Source organism: Chiloscyllium plagiosum, unplaced genomic scaffold (genome assembly GCF_037043375.1).
Source record: "Chiloscyllium plagiosum isolate Xiang-an unplaced genomic scaffold, Cpla_swu_hap1 HiC_scaffold_10, whole genome shotgun sequence".
In the NCBI taxonomy this organism is placed as follows: Eukaryota; Metazoa; Chordata; class Chondrichthyes; order Orectolobiformes; family Hemiscylliidae; genus Chiloscyllium; species Chiloscyllium plagiosum.
Genome location: NW_028270148.1, coordinates 10,753,333 through 10,775,030, shown reverse-complemented (window position 1 = coordinate 10,775,030; position 21,698 = coordinate 10,753,333). Strand labels below are relative to the sequence as shown.

Sequence of the window (21,698 nt, the reverse complement as noted above, 5' to 3'; positions counted from 1 at the left end):
AAATAACTGTTATACAGTTAGGATACTAATTTATAATCTAAACCCTTAGGGACTCTTTAGAAATGCAAACTACAATTGCTTTTAACTTCCTGTCTGTAATAGGCACCCCACTTCTTTGTAAGCTTATTGCCTGGGTTTGCTTGCAGGTGTTTGGTGTTGTTTTAAGATTTTTGGAAAGTAATAAGAATTTAAATCCCTCTCTCTTCCATTCAAGAAAACTTTGAAATTAACTTATTTTTATGACTGATCTGCTTAACACCATTTCATTCAGGTGTAGTAGACCAAAGCTGGAATGAAATACAAGTGTCACTTGTAATGAAGAGGGATGTTATAAAGGAGGGGATACACTCCGCACCCTTTACCTGGTCAACAACTCTTGGAGCTTTCTTGTTAAGTGCTCCATCACTAGGCCATGGACCTGGTGACCAGCCAGGAGTCCCCTTTGCCATGTCACTGTCACTGGAATGAAAGGTGTCACCCGTCAGTGCCATATCATCTCCACTGACACCTCCCCCCCCCCCACTGAGTCCTCACTGGACCTCACCAATGCAGACACCACTGATGCTGCTGAGTTTTGAAATGGCCCAAACTTGACTCTGCCACTGCCAAGAGTGTGCTTCAGGCCCACCTTGCCTTCTGCAGCCACTGATGATGCCACAGGGTGTTATACTGGGCCCAAACCCACTTCTGATGCCACCGCCACGTATCCATGCTGCTGGGCCTACTCGAGTCCATGCTGCTTGGCCAACTCGAGTCCATGCTGCTAGGCCTACTTGGGTCCATGCTGCTGGGCCTACTTGAGTCTACTGCTGGGCCTTTTTGACTCTCTACTGCTGGGCCCACTTGAGTATGTGCGGTTGGGCCCACTTGAGTATGTGCTGTTGGGCCTACTTGAGTCCATACTGCTGAGCCTACTCTGGTCCATACTGCTGGGCCCACTCAAGTATTTGCTGCTGTGCCCACTCAAGTCCATGCTGCTGGACCTACTTGAGTCTATACTGCTGGGCCTATTTGAGTGTCTACTGCTGAGCCCACTTGAGTACGTGCTGCTGGGCCCACTCGGGTCCATGCTGCTGGTCCTACTTGAGTCTAAACTGCTGGGCCTACACAAGTATTTGCTGCTGGGCCTACTCTGGTCCATACAGCTGGGCCTACTTGAATCTATACTGCTGGGTCTACTTGAGTCTATACTGCCGGGCTCACTCAAGTATTTGCTGCTGGGTCCACTCGAGTCCATGCTGCTGAGCCTACTTGAGTCTGTGCTGCTGGGTCTACTCAAGTCCATACTACTGGGTCTTCTCTAGTCCATAGTGCTGGGCCTATCTGGTTCCATACTGCTGGGTCTACTCAAGTCCATACTGGGCCCACTAGAGCCCATAGTGCTGGGCATACTCACTGCCACCGATGCCGTTGCTGTGACTGAGCTCTTCACTGAGCAGTAAGTTAACAAGGTAAATAATTCAAGCTTTGCTATCATACTTTGGAGTTTTGACAAGTCGTACCGATCTGGTGATCAAATATCCATCTCGAGAGGTTCGTGAAGAAAAGGAACATTACTGTGGTGTTTATATCTCTGGAGAACACCAGAAAGGAGGTCTACATGACACTTTCATCTAGAATTGGAAAAATTAATCAGTTTTGCTTCTAAATACCATCGTTCTCTCACCTTCACCTGGTCAAGCTCTGACTATTGGCTTCCCTTCCTTGGCATCACTGTTTCCCTTTCTGAGGATAGGCTACCAATGTCCATGAGTAGCCAAGCCATCTTCACAGTTTCCTTAACTGCGCCTCCTCACTCCCTGCTTCCTGCAAAGATACCATTCTAGTTCTGAAGAAGAGTCATGTCAGACTACAAACATTAAGTGTGTCTCTCTCTCCCTCTCCACAGATGCTGCCAGACCTGCTGAATTTCTCCGACAGTTCCTATGTTTGTTCCATTCCAGTTTCCCAGTGTCTCCCTCTCCTTTGCATCTGTTCTGATGATGCCTTCATCCACCAGACTACCTCCAATATCAATCTGATCCTCGATTGAGAAACCCCCTCACTGTGATAGACAGAGTCTTCAGCCATGTCTGACTCACCTCCTTGAAACATAGAAGATAGGAGCAGGAGGAGACCATTCAGCCCTTCGAGTCTGCTCCGCCATTCATTACAACCATGGCTGATCGTCCAACTCAATAGCCTAATCCTGCTTTCTCCCCAGAAACTTTGATCCCTTTCACCCCCAAGTGCTATATCTAGCCGCCTCTCGAATACATTCAATGTTTTGGCATCAACTACTTCCTGTGGTAATGAATTCCACAGGCACCCCACTCTTTGGAGATATCTCCTCATCTCTGTCCTCAATGGTCCACTCCAAACCCTCAGAATGTAATGATGCACATTTTGATGCACCCACCATTGGAAACATCCTCCTTGCATTTACCTTGTCCCGCCTGTTAGAATTTTATGGGTCCTATGAGATCCACCCCCACCACCTCACTCGTCTGAACTCCAATGAAAACAATCCTACCCTGGTCAATCTCTCCTCATAGGTCAGTCTCACCATCCCCGGAATCAGCCTGGAAAACCTTCACTATGCTCCCTCAAGAGCAAAAGCATCCTTCCTCAGAAAGAGAGACCAGGAAGGAAGGTCTTGCAGTCCTACATCTCTTCCTTCACCCCTTCCCCTATGTTCAGAGTTTCCTGTAAAATGGGAAGTGAGATGAAGCTTTCTTTTTTCAGTTTTTGTAAAACAGAAGATAACCTTTAACTTGATAGTTCTTGAACTTTAAGGAGGGAGGAAGCAAATCTGCCTCCTGGCTAATTAAGTTGGAGATATGACCTCTTATACACCTTTTGCAACTGGTTGCTGAATGTTTTACAAGCAGGGGCTGCCTAATCTTCCACGAGAATTCTCTTATGAGCAGTCACTGCTGCATCCACCATGGAATTTAGAAGAATGTGGGGGGACCTCACCTAAACCTATAAAATCCCAATGGGATTGGACAGGCTAGATCCAAGAAGAATGTTCCTCATGTTGGGGAAGTCCAGAACTACGGGTCACAGTCTAAGAATAAGGGGTAGGCCATTCAGGACTGAGATGAGGAAGAATGTCTTCACTATGAGAATGGTGAACCTGTGGAATTCTCTCCCACAGGAAGCTGTTGGGGCCAGGTCGTTAGATACATTCAAGAGGAAATTGGATGTGGCCCTCATGGCTAAAGGGATCAAGGGGTATGGAGAGAAAGCGGGAATGGGATACTGAGATTGCATGATCAGCCATGATGTTTTGATGATAGGCAACTACCAAGATGTGATACCTATATTAGCTCCTGTAATGTAAAGGGTAAGACATGGGGTCATGTAGAACTGAAGAATTCAATGAACTTTTATGAAATCTCTGGTATTTATGTGGTATGTACAACCAGAGGCACTTGTGTGACTGGGCTCAAGCAAAGCAACTCAGAGGGTAGTGTAGCAAGCTTCCCTTACAGTGTCATGTTGCAAGAGAACAGAGCTCAGCAAGATGGAGACTGAAAGCTTTACACCATTTGACCGCATGCCATGATGGTGAGATGATAACTCAAATTCTTTTAAAGGTAAACCGCACAGCAGTTGCAGGACATTGTCCAACATTGTGTCTGACCAAATATTTAAGAAAAAACATGCTGTGCATTTCTTGCCCTTGCTGTCTTCACTGTAGATTTTCAACACTTTCTATTCACATTGAAAAAAATGCGTACGCAAGGGGCATTGGAAGAAAGTGTCAGTCGGGAACACTGGAAGATAACCTGCAAGCATTTTTAACAGAATATACTGTCTGTGTACACCATGAGAAGTGCACTGCTGTTATTGCAAAATATGGAAGTGACACGCTCACCAGGTGTACTGTCAATATTTTGATCTGGTGTCATAGTAATTGTGATGAAGTGGATTCCCAAGTGCAGCCACTTGCTGTGTGGGTAAATACATTTGATCATTGCAAGGGATGTGACAGTTCAAACAGCTCAGGCTGACACTTGACCACTACACTGATGTCACAGCAGCTGGAAGAGATTGTGATTTCTTTTGGCAATTACGTGGTGTAAACTTCCCCTGTCAAATCTGAGTCCCACTCTCAGAGGCAGCTTCGTTTTCAGAAAAGTTGTGAGAGGAATTTATTGAAAAAAGGAAATTTTGAATCATCATCATTTACGTCATTAGCACATCCAGAATCACAGACATGTCGCAGTATATGGGCGGCACAGCGGCACAGTGGTTAGCACTGCTGCCTCACAACGCCAGAGACCCGGGTTCAATTCCCGCCTCAGGCAACTCTCTGTGTGGAGTTTACACATTCTTCCCGTGTCTGCGTGGGTTTCCTCCGGGTGCTCCGGTTTCCTCCCAAAGTTCAAAAAATGTGCAGGTTAGGTGAATTGGCCATGCTAATTTGCCCATAGTGTTAGGTGAAGGGGTAAATGTAGGGGAATGGGTCTGGGTGGGTGTGCTTCGGCGGGTCGGTGTGGACTTGTTGGGCCGAAGGGCCTGTTTCCACACTGTAAGTAATCTAATCTAATCTATACATAGAGGCCATTCAGCCCATCATTTGTACATCGGTTCTTTAAATGAACATCATTAACTAAAGTCACATTATCTCCTACCTTCACCCCAACCGGTGTATGTTATTTCTATTCAAACTATCCATTCAATGTCCTGGTGAACACTTTAATTGAACTTGCACTCACCACATTTCCCAGGCAGTGCCGAACCCTAACCCCAACTCCAGTCTTAACTCTAAACTCAATCTGAGCCCTAACCCAAACCCTAACTCTGGTGTGAAACCTAGCCCTAACCCTAATCCAAACCTAACTCTAACCCTAACCCTAACCCTAACCCTGGTCCTAACCCTAAACACAACCCTAACCCTAACCCCAATAGCAGCCCTAACCCTAACCCTAATCCTAACATGACCCGTAACTCTAACACTGAACCTAACCTTAGCCCAAATCCTGATCCAAACCCTAAACCGAACCCCAACCTTAACCCAAACTCTAACCTCAATCCTAGCCCTAACCTTATCCCTAACCCCTGACCTTTAACCTAGCCTTTGCCTTAGCCCTAACACTAACCTTGACCTTAACCCTAATTCTAATCCATGCTCTAGCCCTAACCCCAACCCTGGCCGTAACTCTAATCCTAACCTTGCCCTAGCCCTAACCCTAACCTTGACCTTAACCCTAATCTTTACATTTGCTCGAGCCCTAACCCTAACCCTGGCCATAACTCTCACCCTAACCCTTGTCCTAGCTCTAATCCTCACCCTAACCCTAACCCTGGCCCTAATGCTAACCATAACCCTCACCCTAACTCTAGCCGTAACCCAAACCGTGACTACCTTTAACCCTACTGCATTCCTTACCCATTACTCATTGACAGAAAAAAATGTTTCTCACATCATATTTGCTCCTTTTGCAAATCGTTTTAATTCTGTGCCCCGAGATTACGAACAGTTTCTCCCTATCTACACTATCCAGCTTGTTCATGATGATGAAAACCTCCATCAAATCTCTTCTCAGCTTTCTTCTTTACAAAAAGAGCAATCCAAGGTTCTTCAACTGACCCTGATATCTGAAGTTCTCTTTCCTGGAAATATCCTTGTAAGTAGCTTCTGCACACTCTCCATAATGTGTTGCCCGCAATATTACATAATATTCCAGCTAAAATCTAACAAGTGTCTCTTACATGTCCAATTTCATCTCCCTGCTCTTGGACTCTATGCTACTATTAATGAAACTGAGAGTACTGTATGCTTTACTTACTGCTTCCTCTGCCTATCTTGCCACCTTCAATGATATATACACATGGACACCCAGATTCCTCTGCTCATGTAACTCCTTCAGAATTATATACCCTAACATATATTGTCTTTAAAGGTACTGCTTACTAAAATGGTTTACAAAAAATAAAATGAAGTGTGGTTGGTCAGTGTTGATTTGCAGGAAATGTTCAAGGTAATCCAACAAAGGTTCCACAAATAACAATGTGATAATGACCAGATATTGATTGAGAGATATTAAAAATCACCTTCCAAATTCGTGACCATTTCCATCTAGAAGGATAAGGGCAGCAGACACATGGGAAGACTACCGTCTACAAGTTCCCTTCCAAGCCACTTACCATTCTGACCTGGAAATATATCGCCGTTCCTTGACGGTCATTGGGTCGAACCTGGAATTCTCTCCCTCACGGCATTGTGGGTCTACCTACAGCGCATGGACTGCAAGAAGGCAGCTCACCACCATCTTGTCAAATATGACTAGAAATGAGCAATGTCAGTTGACCCAGCCAGTTGCACAGGCACCTCATAAAGAAAAAAAAAATATATTTAACACATTGATATTGTGAGAATTGCAAATGCTATTAATTTCATACCTAGGGCTATCTTACAATCTGACCTACAGAATCACAGAATCATACCATTCAGAAGAGGCACTTTGGCCCATTGAGACCACACTGACAAAAACTATTCCAAATCTACATTTCCTGCACAAGACCCATAACTTTGAATTTTGTGATGTTTCAAGTGCTCATCCAAGTATTGTTTAAAGGCTATGAGGTTTCCCACCTCAATGTCCCTCCTAGACAGTGCATTCTAGATACCCATCACCCTCTGGATAAAAAAACATTCAAATCCCAACCAAACCTCCTGCCTGTCACCTAAACATTTTGCCCACTTGTTAATGACTCTTCAACTAAAGGGACAAGCTTTCTTCTCACGTTAATCATTCCTGATGAAGGACTTACGAGAAACGTCCATTCTCCTGCACCTTGGATGCTGCCTGACCAGCTGTGCTTTTCCAGCACCACAATCTCAACTGTGATCTCCAGCATCTGCAGCCCTCACTTTCTCCTACACATTAATCACCCTCAGCCTTCTCTGCTCTAAAGAAAACAACCTGACCTTATATGGCCTCTCTACATTATTAAAATGCTCCATCCCAGATAACCTCCTGATGAATCTCCTTTGATTCCCTGTTCAGTGCAATCACATCCTTCCTATAATGCAGAACTGCAAACAGTGCTCCAGCTATGGTCTAACCAAAGTCCTGTACAGCTCCACATAATCTCCCCCTGATCTTATAATCTATACCACAACTTAATAAGGTAAGTGTCCTATATGCCTCTTTAACTATTTTGTTAACTTGTCCCACCACCTTCAGGGATCTGTGGACAAACACCCTAAGATCCTTCTGTTCCTCCGAGCTTCCTAGTGTCCTGCCATTCATTGAGTACTCCCTTTGCTTGTTACTTCTTCCAAAGTACATCACCTTACAATTATCAGAGTGAAATTCCATTCTGTCACTGATCTGCACAATCTGTCTATATCTGTGTCTGATTTAAAACCTCCACCCAGCTAATCTTCACGTCACCGACAAACTTACTTATCATCTTCCTCAACATTTTCTTCTATACTATTTTTGTGTATCATGAACAATAAGGGACCGAGCACTGATCCCTGTGGTATATGATAGGAACAGTCAAACAGCCCTCAACCACCATCCTCTGTCTTCAATTTTGAGTCCAACTTGCCAAGCTACAATGCATCCCATGCACTCTTATTTTCTATTCCTGAGGAAGGGTTTATGCCCGAACCATCGACTCTCCTGCTCCTCGGATGCTGCCTGACTTGCTGTGCTTTTCCAGCGCTACACTCTCAACTCTGACCTCCAACATCTGCAGTCCCCACCTTCTCCTCTTATCTTCTTTATCAGGTTCCCACATGGAACTTTGACGGAGGCCTTGTTGAAATACATATAAACTGCATCCATTGTTCTACCCTCAACTGTGTATCTGGTCATGACCTCAAAAATATCAACCAAAATTATTAGGCATGGCATCCCTCTGCAAAGGTGTGCTGACTATCCCTAATCAACCTCACTTCTCCAATTGGAGATTAATTCTCTTCTTCAGAATTTTCTCCAATAGTCTCCCTACCACTATGTGAGACTCACTGGTCTATAATTCCCTGCTTTATCTCTACCCTTTTTGCAGAGTGGAACTGAATTGGCTGTCCTCCAATTCTCTGTTATACCAGGTAAATTCTACATTTCGCTAATATCAGAATGCTGCTTGTTTCTCTTGCATTGTGTGGCAACTTCATTCACCAAAGTTTTCCTGTTTAGGGCACAGAGAGGACGCAGCTTTTATAAATCTACCTGGGCAGTGCAGGGCTATCTTGCTATTGGCATTATTCAATACACATTTCAACCAACTTGCCAGCTGAACAAACCAGTCCCAATACATTCTGTGTTCTCCCAAAATCATATAAGCACGTGCTTTGTCACTGTTACAAGAAAGACATTTCTGAATTTTGAGTCATATTTTTATGAAGTGGATGGAGTCAAAATTTAAGATCCTTCAGACGAATTCTGCATCACTGTATCTGCCTTAATTCAAGAACTTCCTTATTCCTTTTTAATCTTTTTTGTGAAATTTGCATTGTTTTGCCACTTGTAAAATATCAGGATCATTCATTTTAATTTGTTCAGCTATCTTCCTGATGAAGTGCTTTTGTCCGAAACGTGGATTTTCCTGCTCCTCGGATGCTGCCTGACCTGCTGTGCTTTTCCAGCGCCACACTCTTGACTCTAATCTCCAACATCTGCAGTCCTCACTTACACCTATCTCACCGATAATGCTGTTGTCTTCCCTATCAAGTCTATCTCAATTAATCCCAATTATTTCTTTCAAATATAATGCCAATTATTTAACTTGCCTCCCAATAGTTATCGATGTGTTGCTGGAAAAGCGCAGCAGGTCAGGCAGCGTCCAAGGAGCAGGAGAATCGACGTTTCGGGCATGAGCCCTTCTTCAGGGCTCAGACCAGATACACAGTTGAGGGTAGAACAATGGATGCAGTTTATATGTATTTCAACAAGGCCTCCGTCAAAGTTCCATGTGGGAGCCTGATAAAGAAGTAGATAGAGTCAAAATTTAAGATCCTTCAGACGAATTCTGCATCACTGTATCTGCCTTAATTCAAGAACTTCCTTATTCCTTTTTAATCATTTTTGTGAAGTTTGCATTGTTTTGTCACTTGTAAAATATCAGGATCATTCATTTTAATTTGTTCAGCTATCTCCTGATGAAGGGCTTTTGTCTGAAACGTGGATTCCCCTGCTTCTCGGATGCTGCCTGACCTGCTGCGCTTTTCCAGCAACACACTTTCAGCTCTGATTTCCAGCATCTGCAGCCCTCACTTTCTCCTTCCCAATAGTTATTTTCCATCACTCCTTCGTGAAAGCATTTCCTTTTAACTGAGAAATCTCCCTGGTTGTACATGAAGCCATGTTCACTTTATGTACAATAATGAAATGCAAATTAAGGAGAAGTTAGGGATTAACCTTTCAGATTCAGATCCTGGTGAATGGGCCACACGTTTTTGTTTAGCCATAGTTTGACATGATTGACCAGTTTGAGGCACATGTGAATGTCACACCCATAAACTGTCAGACAAACTTTACAAACAAAGAGAGGCTTAATTACAAGAAAAATAAACCTTTGGCAAACATTTCCATTTTATCTTCTGGGAATACATGCAAAAATAAAGGTTAACAACTGACTGTAGCTGTAATCACTATTCACCACTGCTTTGGGTGTGGACCTGAGTGCAGTGAAAGTTACAACATTGTGAAAAACCATTTTAAACACCCAAGCACTGCAGGTAAAACAAAGAGAAAGACTCTCTCTCCTATCCTGAGGGCAGGAATTCACTCACTGTTGAAGGGAATCAGCGCAACAGAATTTTCACCATGCTACAAATCCAAGAATCTCAAAATTGGCTTTTCAATTGCCAATGTTAATATCATAAGTGCCATCCAAATGCTATCATATCTACCCTTCATAAACAATTCAGAGATTGATTTATGTAATTTGTTGTTTATTTTTATCTTTTGAATTCATCTCTTCCCTAATCTGTGTACATGAGTGTTACACTATCATTTTTTTGTGATTAGTTGTTAATTAACTCTTGTTCATTCAAGAAAGCCTGGATAAAATGACTCCTTTTAAGACCACAAGCACCTTTGGTTCATGAGAAATGTATCCTCATGAGAAATGTATCCTCAAGAGAAGTGATTCTTCTTAAATAAACCTATTTTGACCAACCGAGGGGAGATGGGTGGATGACCAAGGCGACCCTGTTCATCCCACCTCACTTGGCACATTACCATTTGGGATATTTTGTCTGGAACTATAACAAATTGGAAAGCTTGCCCAGGGACTGGTTATAATAATCTGAAGGTATGAAGGGTTGCTGTCTGAGAGTTTGCACAGTGAAGCTATGCATACAAATAGAGACTAGAAAAGGCAGACATCTTACTTATAATTTCTATACTTTGCAGACATTGACCATCAATCCTGCAGTGTAGTTCCAGTTTCTTTACAGTAAAATTGCTGGCAGGGTAGTGAAAAAGATGTTTGGTAGACTTGCCTTTATTGGTCAGTGCACTGAGTACAGGAATTGGGAAATCATGTTGCGGCTGTACAGGGCATTGGTTAGACCAGTTTTAGAGTAGTGTGTTCAGTTCAGGTCTCCCTGCTATTGGAAAGATGTGAAATTTCATAGCTTCCAGAAACAATTTACAAGGATGTTGCCAGGGTTGGAAGGTTTGAGCTGGAGAGTTGGAGGCTAAGGAGTGACCTTATGGAGGTTTATTAAGTCATGAGGGGCATGGATAGGTGAATAGTCAAAGTCTTTTCTCCAGGGTAGGGGAGTCCAAAACTAGAAGGCATAGGCTTAGGGTGAAAGGGGAAGGATATAAAAGGAACATAAGTAGCAACTTTTGCAAGCAGAGGGTGGTGTGTGTATGGAATGAGCTGACAGAGGAAGTGGTAGAGGCTGGTACAATTGCAACATTTAAAAGGCATCTGAATGGGTATATGAATAGGAAAGGTTTAGAGGGATATGGGCCAAATGCTAGCAAATGGGACTACATTAATGCAGATTATCTGATTGACATGGATGAATTGGACTGAAGGGTCTGTTTCCATGCTGTATAACTCTGTGTCTCTACGACATTCATAGTTCTGCAATCTATTTTCTGCCTCACATACCATTTTGGTAATTATCCAGTTTGAAGAATAATTCTGTTCCAAACATGTCGAACTAGGGATTGCTGGAAACACTCAGGAGACAGGCAGCATCTGTAGGGATGAAGTTAATGTTTTAGTTCACCAATTTTTCATTGGATCTGTGCATACTAAGCAACAGTAATAATTTACACCATCGTGGAAGCAAAGCTGCACCACAGAATACTGAAAGGTCTGCTTTCAGTTTTTCATCCTGCGTAGTTCTATCTGAAGATAGGGCTTGCCATATTCTGTTCTGCAAGCTCAGGATTCTGCATGCTATAGACCTCTGTTCTGCAGTTTTCTGCTATAGGAAGAGGCTGAATAGGCTGGGCTGTTTTCCCTGGAGCGTTGGAGGCTAAGGGGTGACATTGTAGAGGGTTATGAAATCAGGAGCATCAATAAGGTGAATAATCAAAGTCTTTTCTCCAGGGTGGGAGAGTCCAAAACTAGAGGGCACAGGCTTAGGGTGAGAGGGGAAGGATATAAAAGGGACCTAAGGGGAAACTTTTCCATGCAGAGGGTGGTATGAATGAGCTGCCAGAGGAAGTGGTAGAGGTTGGTACGATTACAGCATTTCAAAGGGATCTGGATGGGTATATGAATAAGAAGGGTTTCAAGGGATATGGGCCAAATGCAGGCAAATGGGACTAGATGCACGCTAAAACATTAACTTTGTCTCCACAGATGCTGCCTGTCTCCTGAGTGTTTCCAGCAATCCCTAGTTTGACATGTTTGGAACAGAACTATTCTTCAAATTGGATAATTATCAAAATGGTATGTGAGGCAGAAAATACATTACAGAACTATGAATGTCATAGAGTCAGAGAGTTGTACAGCATTGACTAAACAGCTTACTATGTATAAAGACAGAAAACCATAGAGTCATGCAACAGGCTCTTCAGCCCATTGAGTCTGTGCTGACCTATCCACATTAATCCATCACTTGCCTTGAGTGCTATGGTATTTAAAGTGCTCATCCAAGTATTTTTTTTTAAAGTTGTGAGGTTTCCTGCCTCCATTACCTGCATTCCACCACCTGGGTGAAAAACATCTGCTTCAAATCCCCTCCAAACCTCCTGCCTTTGAGCCTAAAATTACACCAACTTGCTACTGACTCTTCAACTAAAGGGGAGCAATTGCTTCCTATGTCATTTCATAGGCACATCTACGTGTAATGCCAAGAGAACAATACAGCTTTGATTTTGAGCAGCTGACATTATCTCCTTTTTGACAAATGTGGGATTTGAACATTGCTGCAAAGCCAAAATTGATTGTCCACCCTTAATTGCCCTCGGGAATGTAGTAGTGAGTCATCTTCTTGAACTGCTGCAGTTCTTTGGTTAAAGGACCCCCATTGTGCTGTTAGGGAGGGAGGCAGGGATTTCCAGAATTTTGTCCCAGTGACAATGAAGGTACAGTACAGTTTCAAGTCAGTGGGGTGCAAGACTTGGAGGGGAACTTGCAGATAGAGGTGCTCCAAACTATCTTCTGCATTTCTCCTTCCAGGTAGTGGAGATCGTAGATTTGGTCGGTACCTTGCAAGGAACTTACTAGAGTTTCTGCAGTGCACCCTGTAGATGGTGAATACTGCCATCACTGTGAGCTGATAGTCAGAATATTGAATAGTTAACACTGTGGGTGGAATGCTGATCAAGGAAGCTGCTTTGGTCTGGATTGTGTTGAGCGTTTTGAGCTTTGTTAAAGTTCCATTCATCCAGGCAAACGAAGAACACTCCACACACTCCTGATTTCTGCCTGGATGTGGTAAGTTAGGACAGGGGAGAGTTAATATTTTCGCAATTCTGCCACATTGAAATATAAACAGCGATGTTCCTTTTGAGAAGAAAAATAAGCTCAGTGAGACATTTAATCTAGTCATTAACATTTAGCATTATTAGCCTTAATATATAAATCTGTGCTTCTGTGTGCGTATGTGTGTGCGAAGCTGTTAAGACATTATCTTGCAACTGTAAAAAGAGAGAACATGAATATTTATAATGAGTGGGTGGGAGTGATTACATGGACATAATCTCATTGAAGAGTTTGAATGACGTAACCACAAGATGAGATTTTCACTCTAGGTATAACTGTTCATCTTTTTTGAAAGGATTGTTATTTATAATATTTATTCTCCGATCAAATAAATTCAATCTACAGAAGGAAGGAACGCTGCTCTGTGTAGATTTTTAATGAGCTACATTATACAATTTTCAGCCCTCAGGGACAGATAGACATTGTCCAGGTATTCATTATATCTGCAATCAACAGCAAGCTTGCTTTCTTTAAGAAAAAAAAAGAACATTTGCTGATTTTATTTGGGAAGATAAGTGGACATTTATCCAGCCACAGAATTATTGACTTGTTTTATGTGTCTGTGGCCATTGAAATACTGCAGCAAAATTAAAATAGAATAGGATAAGTAGCTGTAAACAGTGCATATGGCACATAGATATAAACACGCATGTACTTGTATGCATAAACAGGCAAAAGATAGATAGATAGATAGATCAATAGACGGACAGATAGATACATAGATAGACAGGCAGGCAGTTGAATAGATAGATAGATAGACAGTCAGGTAGATAGATAGATAGATAGACAGATAGATATTTAGATAGATAGATAAACGTGATGGATACTGAAGATGGAGAAATAGACAGTTGATGTATCGATAATAAGTGGCTAAATAAACAGATATATATATAGAAAATATACCTTAGAACAGAAAGAAATATTACTATTTATCCAATAATTGCATCAATACATACCTATCAATACATTGCAATATAATTATTGACACAATTTTTAAACTTATTATCGGGGTTATATTGTTCACCCATGAAGAATGACGGATTTACTGACTTGTGTGTATTTCTGATGTTTGTGTCTTGAAGGCCTAAGTGATCCAGTGTCTAGTAGCAGCCTGCCAGCAAGGGTTTCCATGGTAACAGGCTCCCTCTGGGTCTGGGCAGTTACTAGGCAGCAGAGGAGACAAGCAGCATCAGCAGCAGCAACATGGCTCTCATCCCCTCCCAGGTCCTGAGGGTTGCTATCTTGCTCTCCTACCTCTCCATCCTCTGCAATTTCAAAGCCCTCGACATCCCAGCTCACCAAACATATGGAGGCAGCTGGAAATTCCTAACATTCATAGACCTGGTAAGTCATGAAGAGAGTAAACTCCTGATTATTATTCTATGGCGTCGCTGCTGCTATTTCTTTCTTCTTCCTCTTTTCTAAATGCAGAACCCCCCACCCCACCCCCCCTCACAGATACACACAGACACCAGAAAATAGCCGGCTCAATGCATATTATTTCTCATTTAATGTGGGTGTTTCTTCCTCTCTCTCTCCCTCTACTAACACCAAACAGCATCTTCAACACCATTATCATTTATGAAAGGGAGAGGTTTTATTTTATACCTTGACATCTCAAGTCTAAATGTATGAATTTCAGCCCTTTGCATTGTGCAGCACTGCTAGCTAGCAGGCTTAACACTTTAAATTTCTCTCCCCTGATGCTAAGAACTCAAAACCACTGCTCTGCATTTGGGGATGGTAATGCCCACTAATTTTCAAAAGGAAAAGTGAAGGGTTTTTTATCAGAAAAATTCTGCAACCTTAGATTCATTTATTTTCACAGTGTTTCCACAAAGGTTCAGTGATACAGTTTGCTTATGTAGACTTTGTAAGGATGTTTATCAATAAGGATGCTGACATTGCTGAACATGAAAGGTACAGTGAGACTCTTAGAATGAGTGTGTTTTGTTGGTTGCTGGTGTTGAATTGATTGGTCTGCCCCAACTTGGAATGTCACGGGGTCAAAGCAGGATTCCTAGGCCTGAGGTGATTGGGGATTGTACCCCAATGTCCCCTCTTTTATACTTTGCCCTGCTATTTGCAATGTCTTGTTTTGTGCACATTAACAATGGAGAGAATCCAGAGTGAGGGATCCTTTTTGTCTGTACTTCATGGTGGGTGTTGATTGACAGGGGAGATATACACGGTAGTGATCACTTGCCATTGATTGAATGCATAGAGACCTCAGGACAAAACAACATCTGTAACTCACATGAATCATGTGCAAACAACATAATAGTGGAATTTGTAAATAATAAATGGGAAGAGGAGAGCACTAAAAGAGAGCATTATCATTACAGCGATAGTCCACTGCGTCTTAATGATAGTGCATCTTCAATTGTTATTAAAATCTTGGCTGCTAAGTAACAACAAGGGCTTATTTTGACACAGGCTTCTGGATTGAAAGCAGTGCATTTACCAAAACACTGGGGCATTCATGCCATTTATTTGGACACCATTTCAGCATTCTGTTTGACAGTGATGTTAATGTTGTGTTGTAAATATGGACCAGGGCCTATTCTGAGTCTGGAAATAATATAACAGAGCATCCTGGTGGCCACAACAAAGTGTATGGATTCCAAATTAGTCTCAAACCTGAATTTTAATGGTATTCCTTGGATCGTGTAAGAGTTGCTGAACATTTTTTATTTTAAAGAAAAACTTCCCCAGCACTGATTTAACCATCCAGAGAACTGCAACCTGCAATGTTAAGGGAAGAGCTCATAGATGAGTGGAAGTACATGCAGTTGGATGTATACGTACAGCTGGGAAATTGGGAGTTGACTAGGCAATGCACTGGGCTGGTCTGGAATTGATAGATAACTCATGGTGTCACATCAGTAACTGCAGGATAAGTAGATAAGCATCACCCAAAGCATTTAGCATTGATTGGACCTGTCTTTGCATTTTTAAGTTGCACATACATTTTTTACAATGTTTTTATTTGTTGTCATCAATTTTGGTCACGTAAAAGTCATAACACTACTTATTTCAAACTGGCACAACAATAATTTTAGAAAGCATAAGCCTTTTCTATCACTGTTATCTATCGAGTTTTGAAGTTATGGGCAGTACTAGCCTGGTGAAGCAAGCTGTTTGTGAAAAAACTGGAGTTGTGAATAAATGCAGCAGTTTCCTGGGTCCAAAGCAGCGTCACCCCAGGGATGAAAGGTAAACTACCACAACTTTGAGCAGCTGTTGAGGAAGTTCATGACAGAATAGTTCTTGAAGGAATCTCAAGGCCAGGTTGTCAAAAGTGAACAAATCTCTTGTGGAGTTCGAATGAAATTTAGATTAATGTCTGAGAAATCTTAGACACTGCTACAATCATTTTTGATGCAATTTATGGGTCTACTTGAGTCTGTTACCAAAATTCCCTCATGTTAATTTGGGGCTGCTCGAATATAAGTTCTATCTATCTTTGCATAGTCTATACCTTTATTTTGTTGATAACCATTGCTCTTTTGTTTGACTAAGTTTTATGTGTTATAGATTTGTTATCGTTTCTTTGCCTGAAGAGACCTGGCTGACTTCTTTCTAACACTGAATCAGTTACTGTCTGAGGCTGATACAATTGGTTCAACCAACACCCTGGTTAAATTTTGAAATTTGTCATGAATAATAAAGGGACAGGACTAGGAAAGAGTTGGTACAAAACCCTCAAACCTTGATCACAACACAAAGTTTCAAAGTGACAATCTCTGGTTTATATTCTGCTGATTTCACAATATAAGCCAACAGAGTGATATTGCTTTTGTTAATTGCTCTTTCAGGATGACTCGACATGGTAAGCGTTAAGTTTGTTTTCACTCCCACTTCTCTTTCAACTTCCTTCCTTATCACACCATCTTCTCTTGTAATATGTAACACTTTTCACTAATCTTTTTCAGTGAACTTTGTCTGCCACAGGTCTCCATTTTGCAAGGTTTGTCCAAATCTTTTGCATTTCTTTCATTGCTTTATCAGATTTCCTTTGTTCACTTTTCTGAGTCAGCTTCAGCTATGTAGATTGAAAGCAGTCGGGGGCTTGGGACACATTTCCATTCCTTTTGTCAGCAAATCTCACCAATTCACTATCCCTCTCTTAATAGATACTGTGCAGTTTCCCCTTTTTAATCAACTTGATATCCAGCTCCAATTTCTACTTATAACCAGCTGCTGTGGTAACCTTTGCTATATAATGTGGATGTAGAGGTGCTGGTTTGAACTGGGGTTGGGACAAAGTGAGGAGACATGCGACACCAGGTAATAGTCCAACAGATTTCTTTGAAATCACTAGCTTTCGGAGTAGCTAATGTAACTTCTTACTCTATAGAATGTTGGCAGTGACTCAGATGATCAAACTACGAGTCAAAGCTTTGAGCAGGGAGACCTGGACTCTGGTCTCACCTGCTCCAGCAGTGTGTCATCACATCACTGAACAGGTTAATTAGGGAAAGAAAAGTCTATGCTGAAAATGTGTTGCTGGAAAAGCGCAGCAGGTCAGGCAGCATCCAGGGAACAGGAGAATCGACGTTTCGGGCATAAGGGCTTATGCCGAAACGTCGATTCTCCTGTTCCCTGGATGCTGCCTGACCTGCTGCGCTTTTCCAGCAACACATTTTCAGCTCTGATCTCCAGCATCTGCAGACCTCACTTTCTCCTCAAAGAAAAGTCTATGACCTTGGCTTGAACTCTACGTGTCTAAACTGCTATTTGAATGGACATATTAAAGAAAAACAGTTTCACTTCTTTGATTTTTCCAGTGCTTACAGGGCTCTTGAATGTGATCTTGTCTTTAAAGCAGAAAATATTCCATTGGAATTACCCAACTTCAACATTCCAGAAGGTCTTTTGAGTAAGAAAAAAATACTTGAATTTATTCCTTTCCTAACCTCAGGTTACTCACTTCCTTTGAGTGAGTAAAACAAAGGGCTTCCATGGAGCTTTATATACAATGCTGACCGTTTAAAGTGTTGTCACTTTTCTTGCCAAGGCAAAATAGCAACTCGTTTGCACACAGTGAGCTCCCCTAAACAGCAACAAGAACAGAAATTGCTGGAAACGTTCAGCAGGTCTGGCAGCATCTGTAGAGAGAAATCAGAGTTAACGTCTCGGATCCAGGGACCTTTCCTCAGAACACCCCTAAATAGTAATATGATAAAAGATGAGGTAAGCTACGACCTTGCTTGAGCAATGAATATTGGACTGGAAATTGGGGATAACCTTCCCGATCATCATCGGAAATCATGAAACAGGATTACATTTACTTCCACCCGAGAGAGCAGGCATGCTCTTATCTTAATGTCTCCCTGAAAAATGAGATCAGACTCCAGCTGCACCCTCAATGCCACTTGGAGCTGCCATCTTGAATTTTCATACATAAATCTCTGAAGTGAGACCTGAACACAGTGTGTCACTTGACCCTCCCAAATAATAAAACTGGATGGATTGTTATCAGACATTCGCCAAATCAACCTATTCAGAGATGTTATTACAAACCTCTGGAGCAGGTAGGGCTTGAACCCATCGTCCCCTGGCTCAAAGGCAAGGACACAACCACATGAGCCTCAGGTTTGGATCCAAATTATTGGCCTGATGCAACAAATACAAATTTAAAAAAAAACTTTCATAGCTTAAACACGTAGGTGTACAAGCCACTGTAGTTTAAAAAAACTCATTGTCACATCGGTGTGGACTTGTTGGGCCGAAGGGCCTGTTTCCACACTGTAAGCAATCTAATATAATCTAATCTAATCTAATAATGGAGAATGATCAATTCTGCCATGCTTCCAACCAACCCTTGGTTACACTGTGAAGTCAGGCAATGCTGTGGATTATTGTACTATAATCAACAAATTCTGGAGATCACAGCGGGTCAGACAGCATCAATGGCGAGAGCGCAAGCTAATGTTTTGAGTCCAGATAACTCTTCATCAGAGCTGAAGTAAAATATGTAGGAGACAGCATTTATGTAATTATTGAGGGTGGAGAAGAGTTTTGCCATTGTCGGGGTGTAGACCACAGGCGGGTGTCAGTGGGTTATTGTACCTTAATAGGATAGATTCTCAAACATGTCCATGCAAATGCATAGGGGGTGATAAGTGTTGGTCCAGAAGACCAAAGAAAATTGGAAGAGGAGTAGGCCATTCAGCCCCTTGAGACTCAACAATATGGAATATGATCATGGTTGGTCCAACACTCCTCATACATACAACCCTGCCCTTTCTCCATAATATTTGATTCCTTGACTGATCTCAGTCTTAAATATGCACAAGGACTCTGTCTGCACAGTTCTCTGTGGGAAGGAATTTCAAAGACTGTCAACTGTCTGAGAGAAGAAATTCCTCCTCATCTCTCATAGGATGTGGGTGTTGCTGGTTGGGCTAGCATTCATTGTCCATCTCTAGCTGCCCTTGAGAAGGTGGTGTTGAGCTGCCTTCTTGAACTGTTGCTATAGGTGACCCACAATGCCCTCAGAGAAGGAATTCCAGAATTGTGACCCAGCAATTTTGACAGTGAAGGAACAGTGGCATATTTCCATGTCAGGAGGGTGAGTGGCTTGGAGGGCAAGTTGCAAGGGGAATGTTCCATGCATCTGCTGCCCTTGTCCTCTGGGTGGAAGTGGTTGTGGGTTTGGAAGGTGCTGTCTGAGGATCTTTGGTGAAATGCTTTAATGCACCTTGTAGATAGTATACACTGTTGCTATTGAGCTTCGATGATGAAGAGGGTGGATGTTTATGGATGTGGTGCCAATCAAGCAGGCTGTTTTTATTCTGGGTGCTATTGAGCTTCTTAAGTGTTGTTGGAGCTGCACCCATCCAGGCAGGTGGGGAATATTTCATCACAACTCCTGACTTGTGCTTTGTAGATGGTGGACAGGCATTGGGGAGTCAGGAGATCAGTTACTTGTCACAGTATTCCTGAAGAAGGGCCTGTGCCCGAAACGTCGAATCTCCTGTTCCCTGGATGCTGCCTGACCTGCTGTGCTGTTCCAGCACTAAAGTTTCAACAGTATTCCTAGCCTCTGACCTGCTTTTGTAGCCACTGGGTTCATGTGCTGAAAGTTCCTTCATAACATGGCCAAGAAAGGTGAGTATCAATCTGCACATCCTGCCAATGCACATGAATGGCAATGGGTCAGAGCAGGAGAGTTTGCTTGTCATTCAGGTGATGGGAAAGAAATTGCAGCCTCCGCCATCACCATAGCTCCGAACCACAACATACATGTAAAATGTGCAGGTTCCCATAGCAACATGTACTCGCTGAGTGATTGTAGCTCACCATCATTACAGCATTTCGGATAATAACACCACGGATGTGATAATTAATTGTGAAAAATTGGAAGCTACTTAAGGGAGTCATTGTGACACATTAGAGCAAAGTCAACCTGAGCTTATGACAAGGAGAGATGAAGCAATTCATTACAAATGTGGTAAGTGCCCCTTTAATATGCATTGTGCGGGTTAACATATCCATCATTCCACAGAAGCCAAGGCTGATTGCTATAGTGGCATATTAGACTGTTTTTAACATATGCCCCCTTCCAACCCCCTCAAAACTCGAGCACTTGCGTTAGACGGACAGATGTGGAAAGGGATAGTGACAGCATCAATTCCTTTTGAATTTTTTACAGAGCCGGCTGCCAGTAATTTGAATGGCTCTGTGCGTGGGCAGAGAAATCATGTCTGTGCCATCAAGACGTCACTGGACTAACATTTGAGTTGCTTACACCTCTAGCTTATTATTGTGTAGCTGTTCATGGAGTGGGAGGATAACTGAATTAAACTGAATGAAAATGGTTGGAAAGATGCAACAAAGAGATGCAGACTTTTAAACATCTGCTTTGAATTAAACTCAGCAATATTCAGCAGATATATTTAATTTGTATCTTGTTTACTTTCCACAGTCTTTTTAGACTATCTAAAGCCCATGATATCAGAACCTATTTCTGTTTTGAAGCACTTGGATTCCATTCATATTTTCCGATTTTTTTTTAACTGTATCCATCAGCCTCAACTTCAAATCCAGGTATGTTAATTAGATTTTCACAACTCGTATTTGTGAATTTTAACATTACTTCGTAAGTGCTGCCATTTCAGTACTGCCTCATGGAAGACTTCACCCATTTTGTAACAGAGTCAGTTTAAAGTTAAACCAGGTATGATACATAAGAACACAACAAGCCAAAAGCTAGAATAGGCCATTTGGCCCTTTTGAGCCTGTTCTACCATATGCCTTATCTTCCACCTCAACTATCCCCATATCTGTTAACTCACATTGTAGTCAAACAATGTCTTGAAGCAAATTCAATAGATTAGATTAGAATCTTTACAGTATGGGCTCTTCGGCCCAACAAGTCCACACCGAACCTCCGAAGAGTAACTCACCCAGACCCATTCCCCTACCCTATCTTTATCCCTGACTAATGCACCTAACACTAAGGGCAATTTAGCATGGCAAATTCACCTGACCTGCACATTTTTGGACTGTGGGACAAAACCGGACAAAGCCCACACAGACACGGGGAGAATGTGCAAACTCCACACAGGCAGTCACCTGAGGCTGGAATCGAACCGGGGTCCCTGGCGCTGTGAGGCAACAGTGCTAACCACTGAGACACCATGCCACCCCCAATAACAGGGTAAACATTGCTCTCTGGGCTACAGAATTGTAAAGAGTTATAATGGTTTCAGTGGAAGAAATCTCTTCTCATCTCAGGCCATACATCAATATCCTGACTCAAAGAGTGTGACGCTGGAAAAGCA

At 42.3% G+C, this 21,698-nt stretch overlaps 1 protein-coding gene across 2 annotated transcripts in view; it reads left to right on the top strand.

The window, feature by feature from the left end:
• Positions 1-14,017: 14,017 nt before the first annotated feature.
• aig1 (androgen induced 1) overlaps positions 14,018-21,698 on the top strand; it is a 153,571-nt gene continuing 145,890 nt past the window's right edge. The window contains exon 1 of one of the 2 annotated variants that reach the window (XM_087991111.1): positions 14,018-14,250. In XM_087991111.1, the coding sequence (XP_087847237.1) occupies positions 14,110-14,250 (141 nt within the window). In that variant the 5' untranslated portion in view covers positions 14,018-14,109. The remainder of the gene's footprint in view (positions 14,251-21,698) is intronic. The other variant, XM_043695321.2, reaches the window with a different exon arrangement.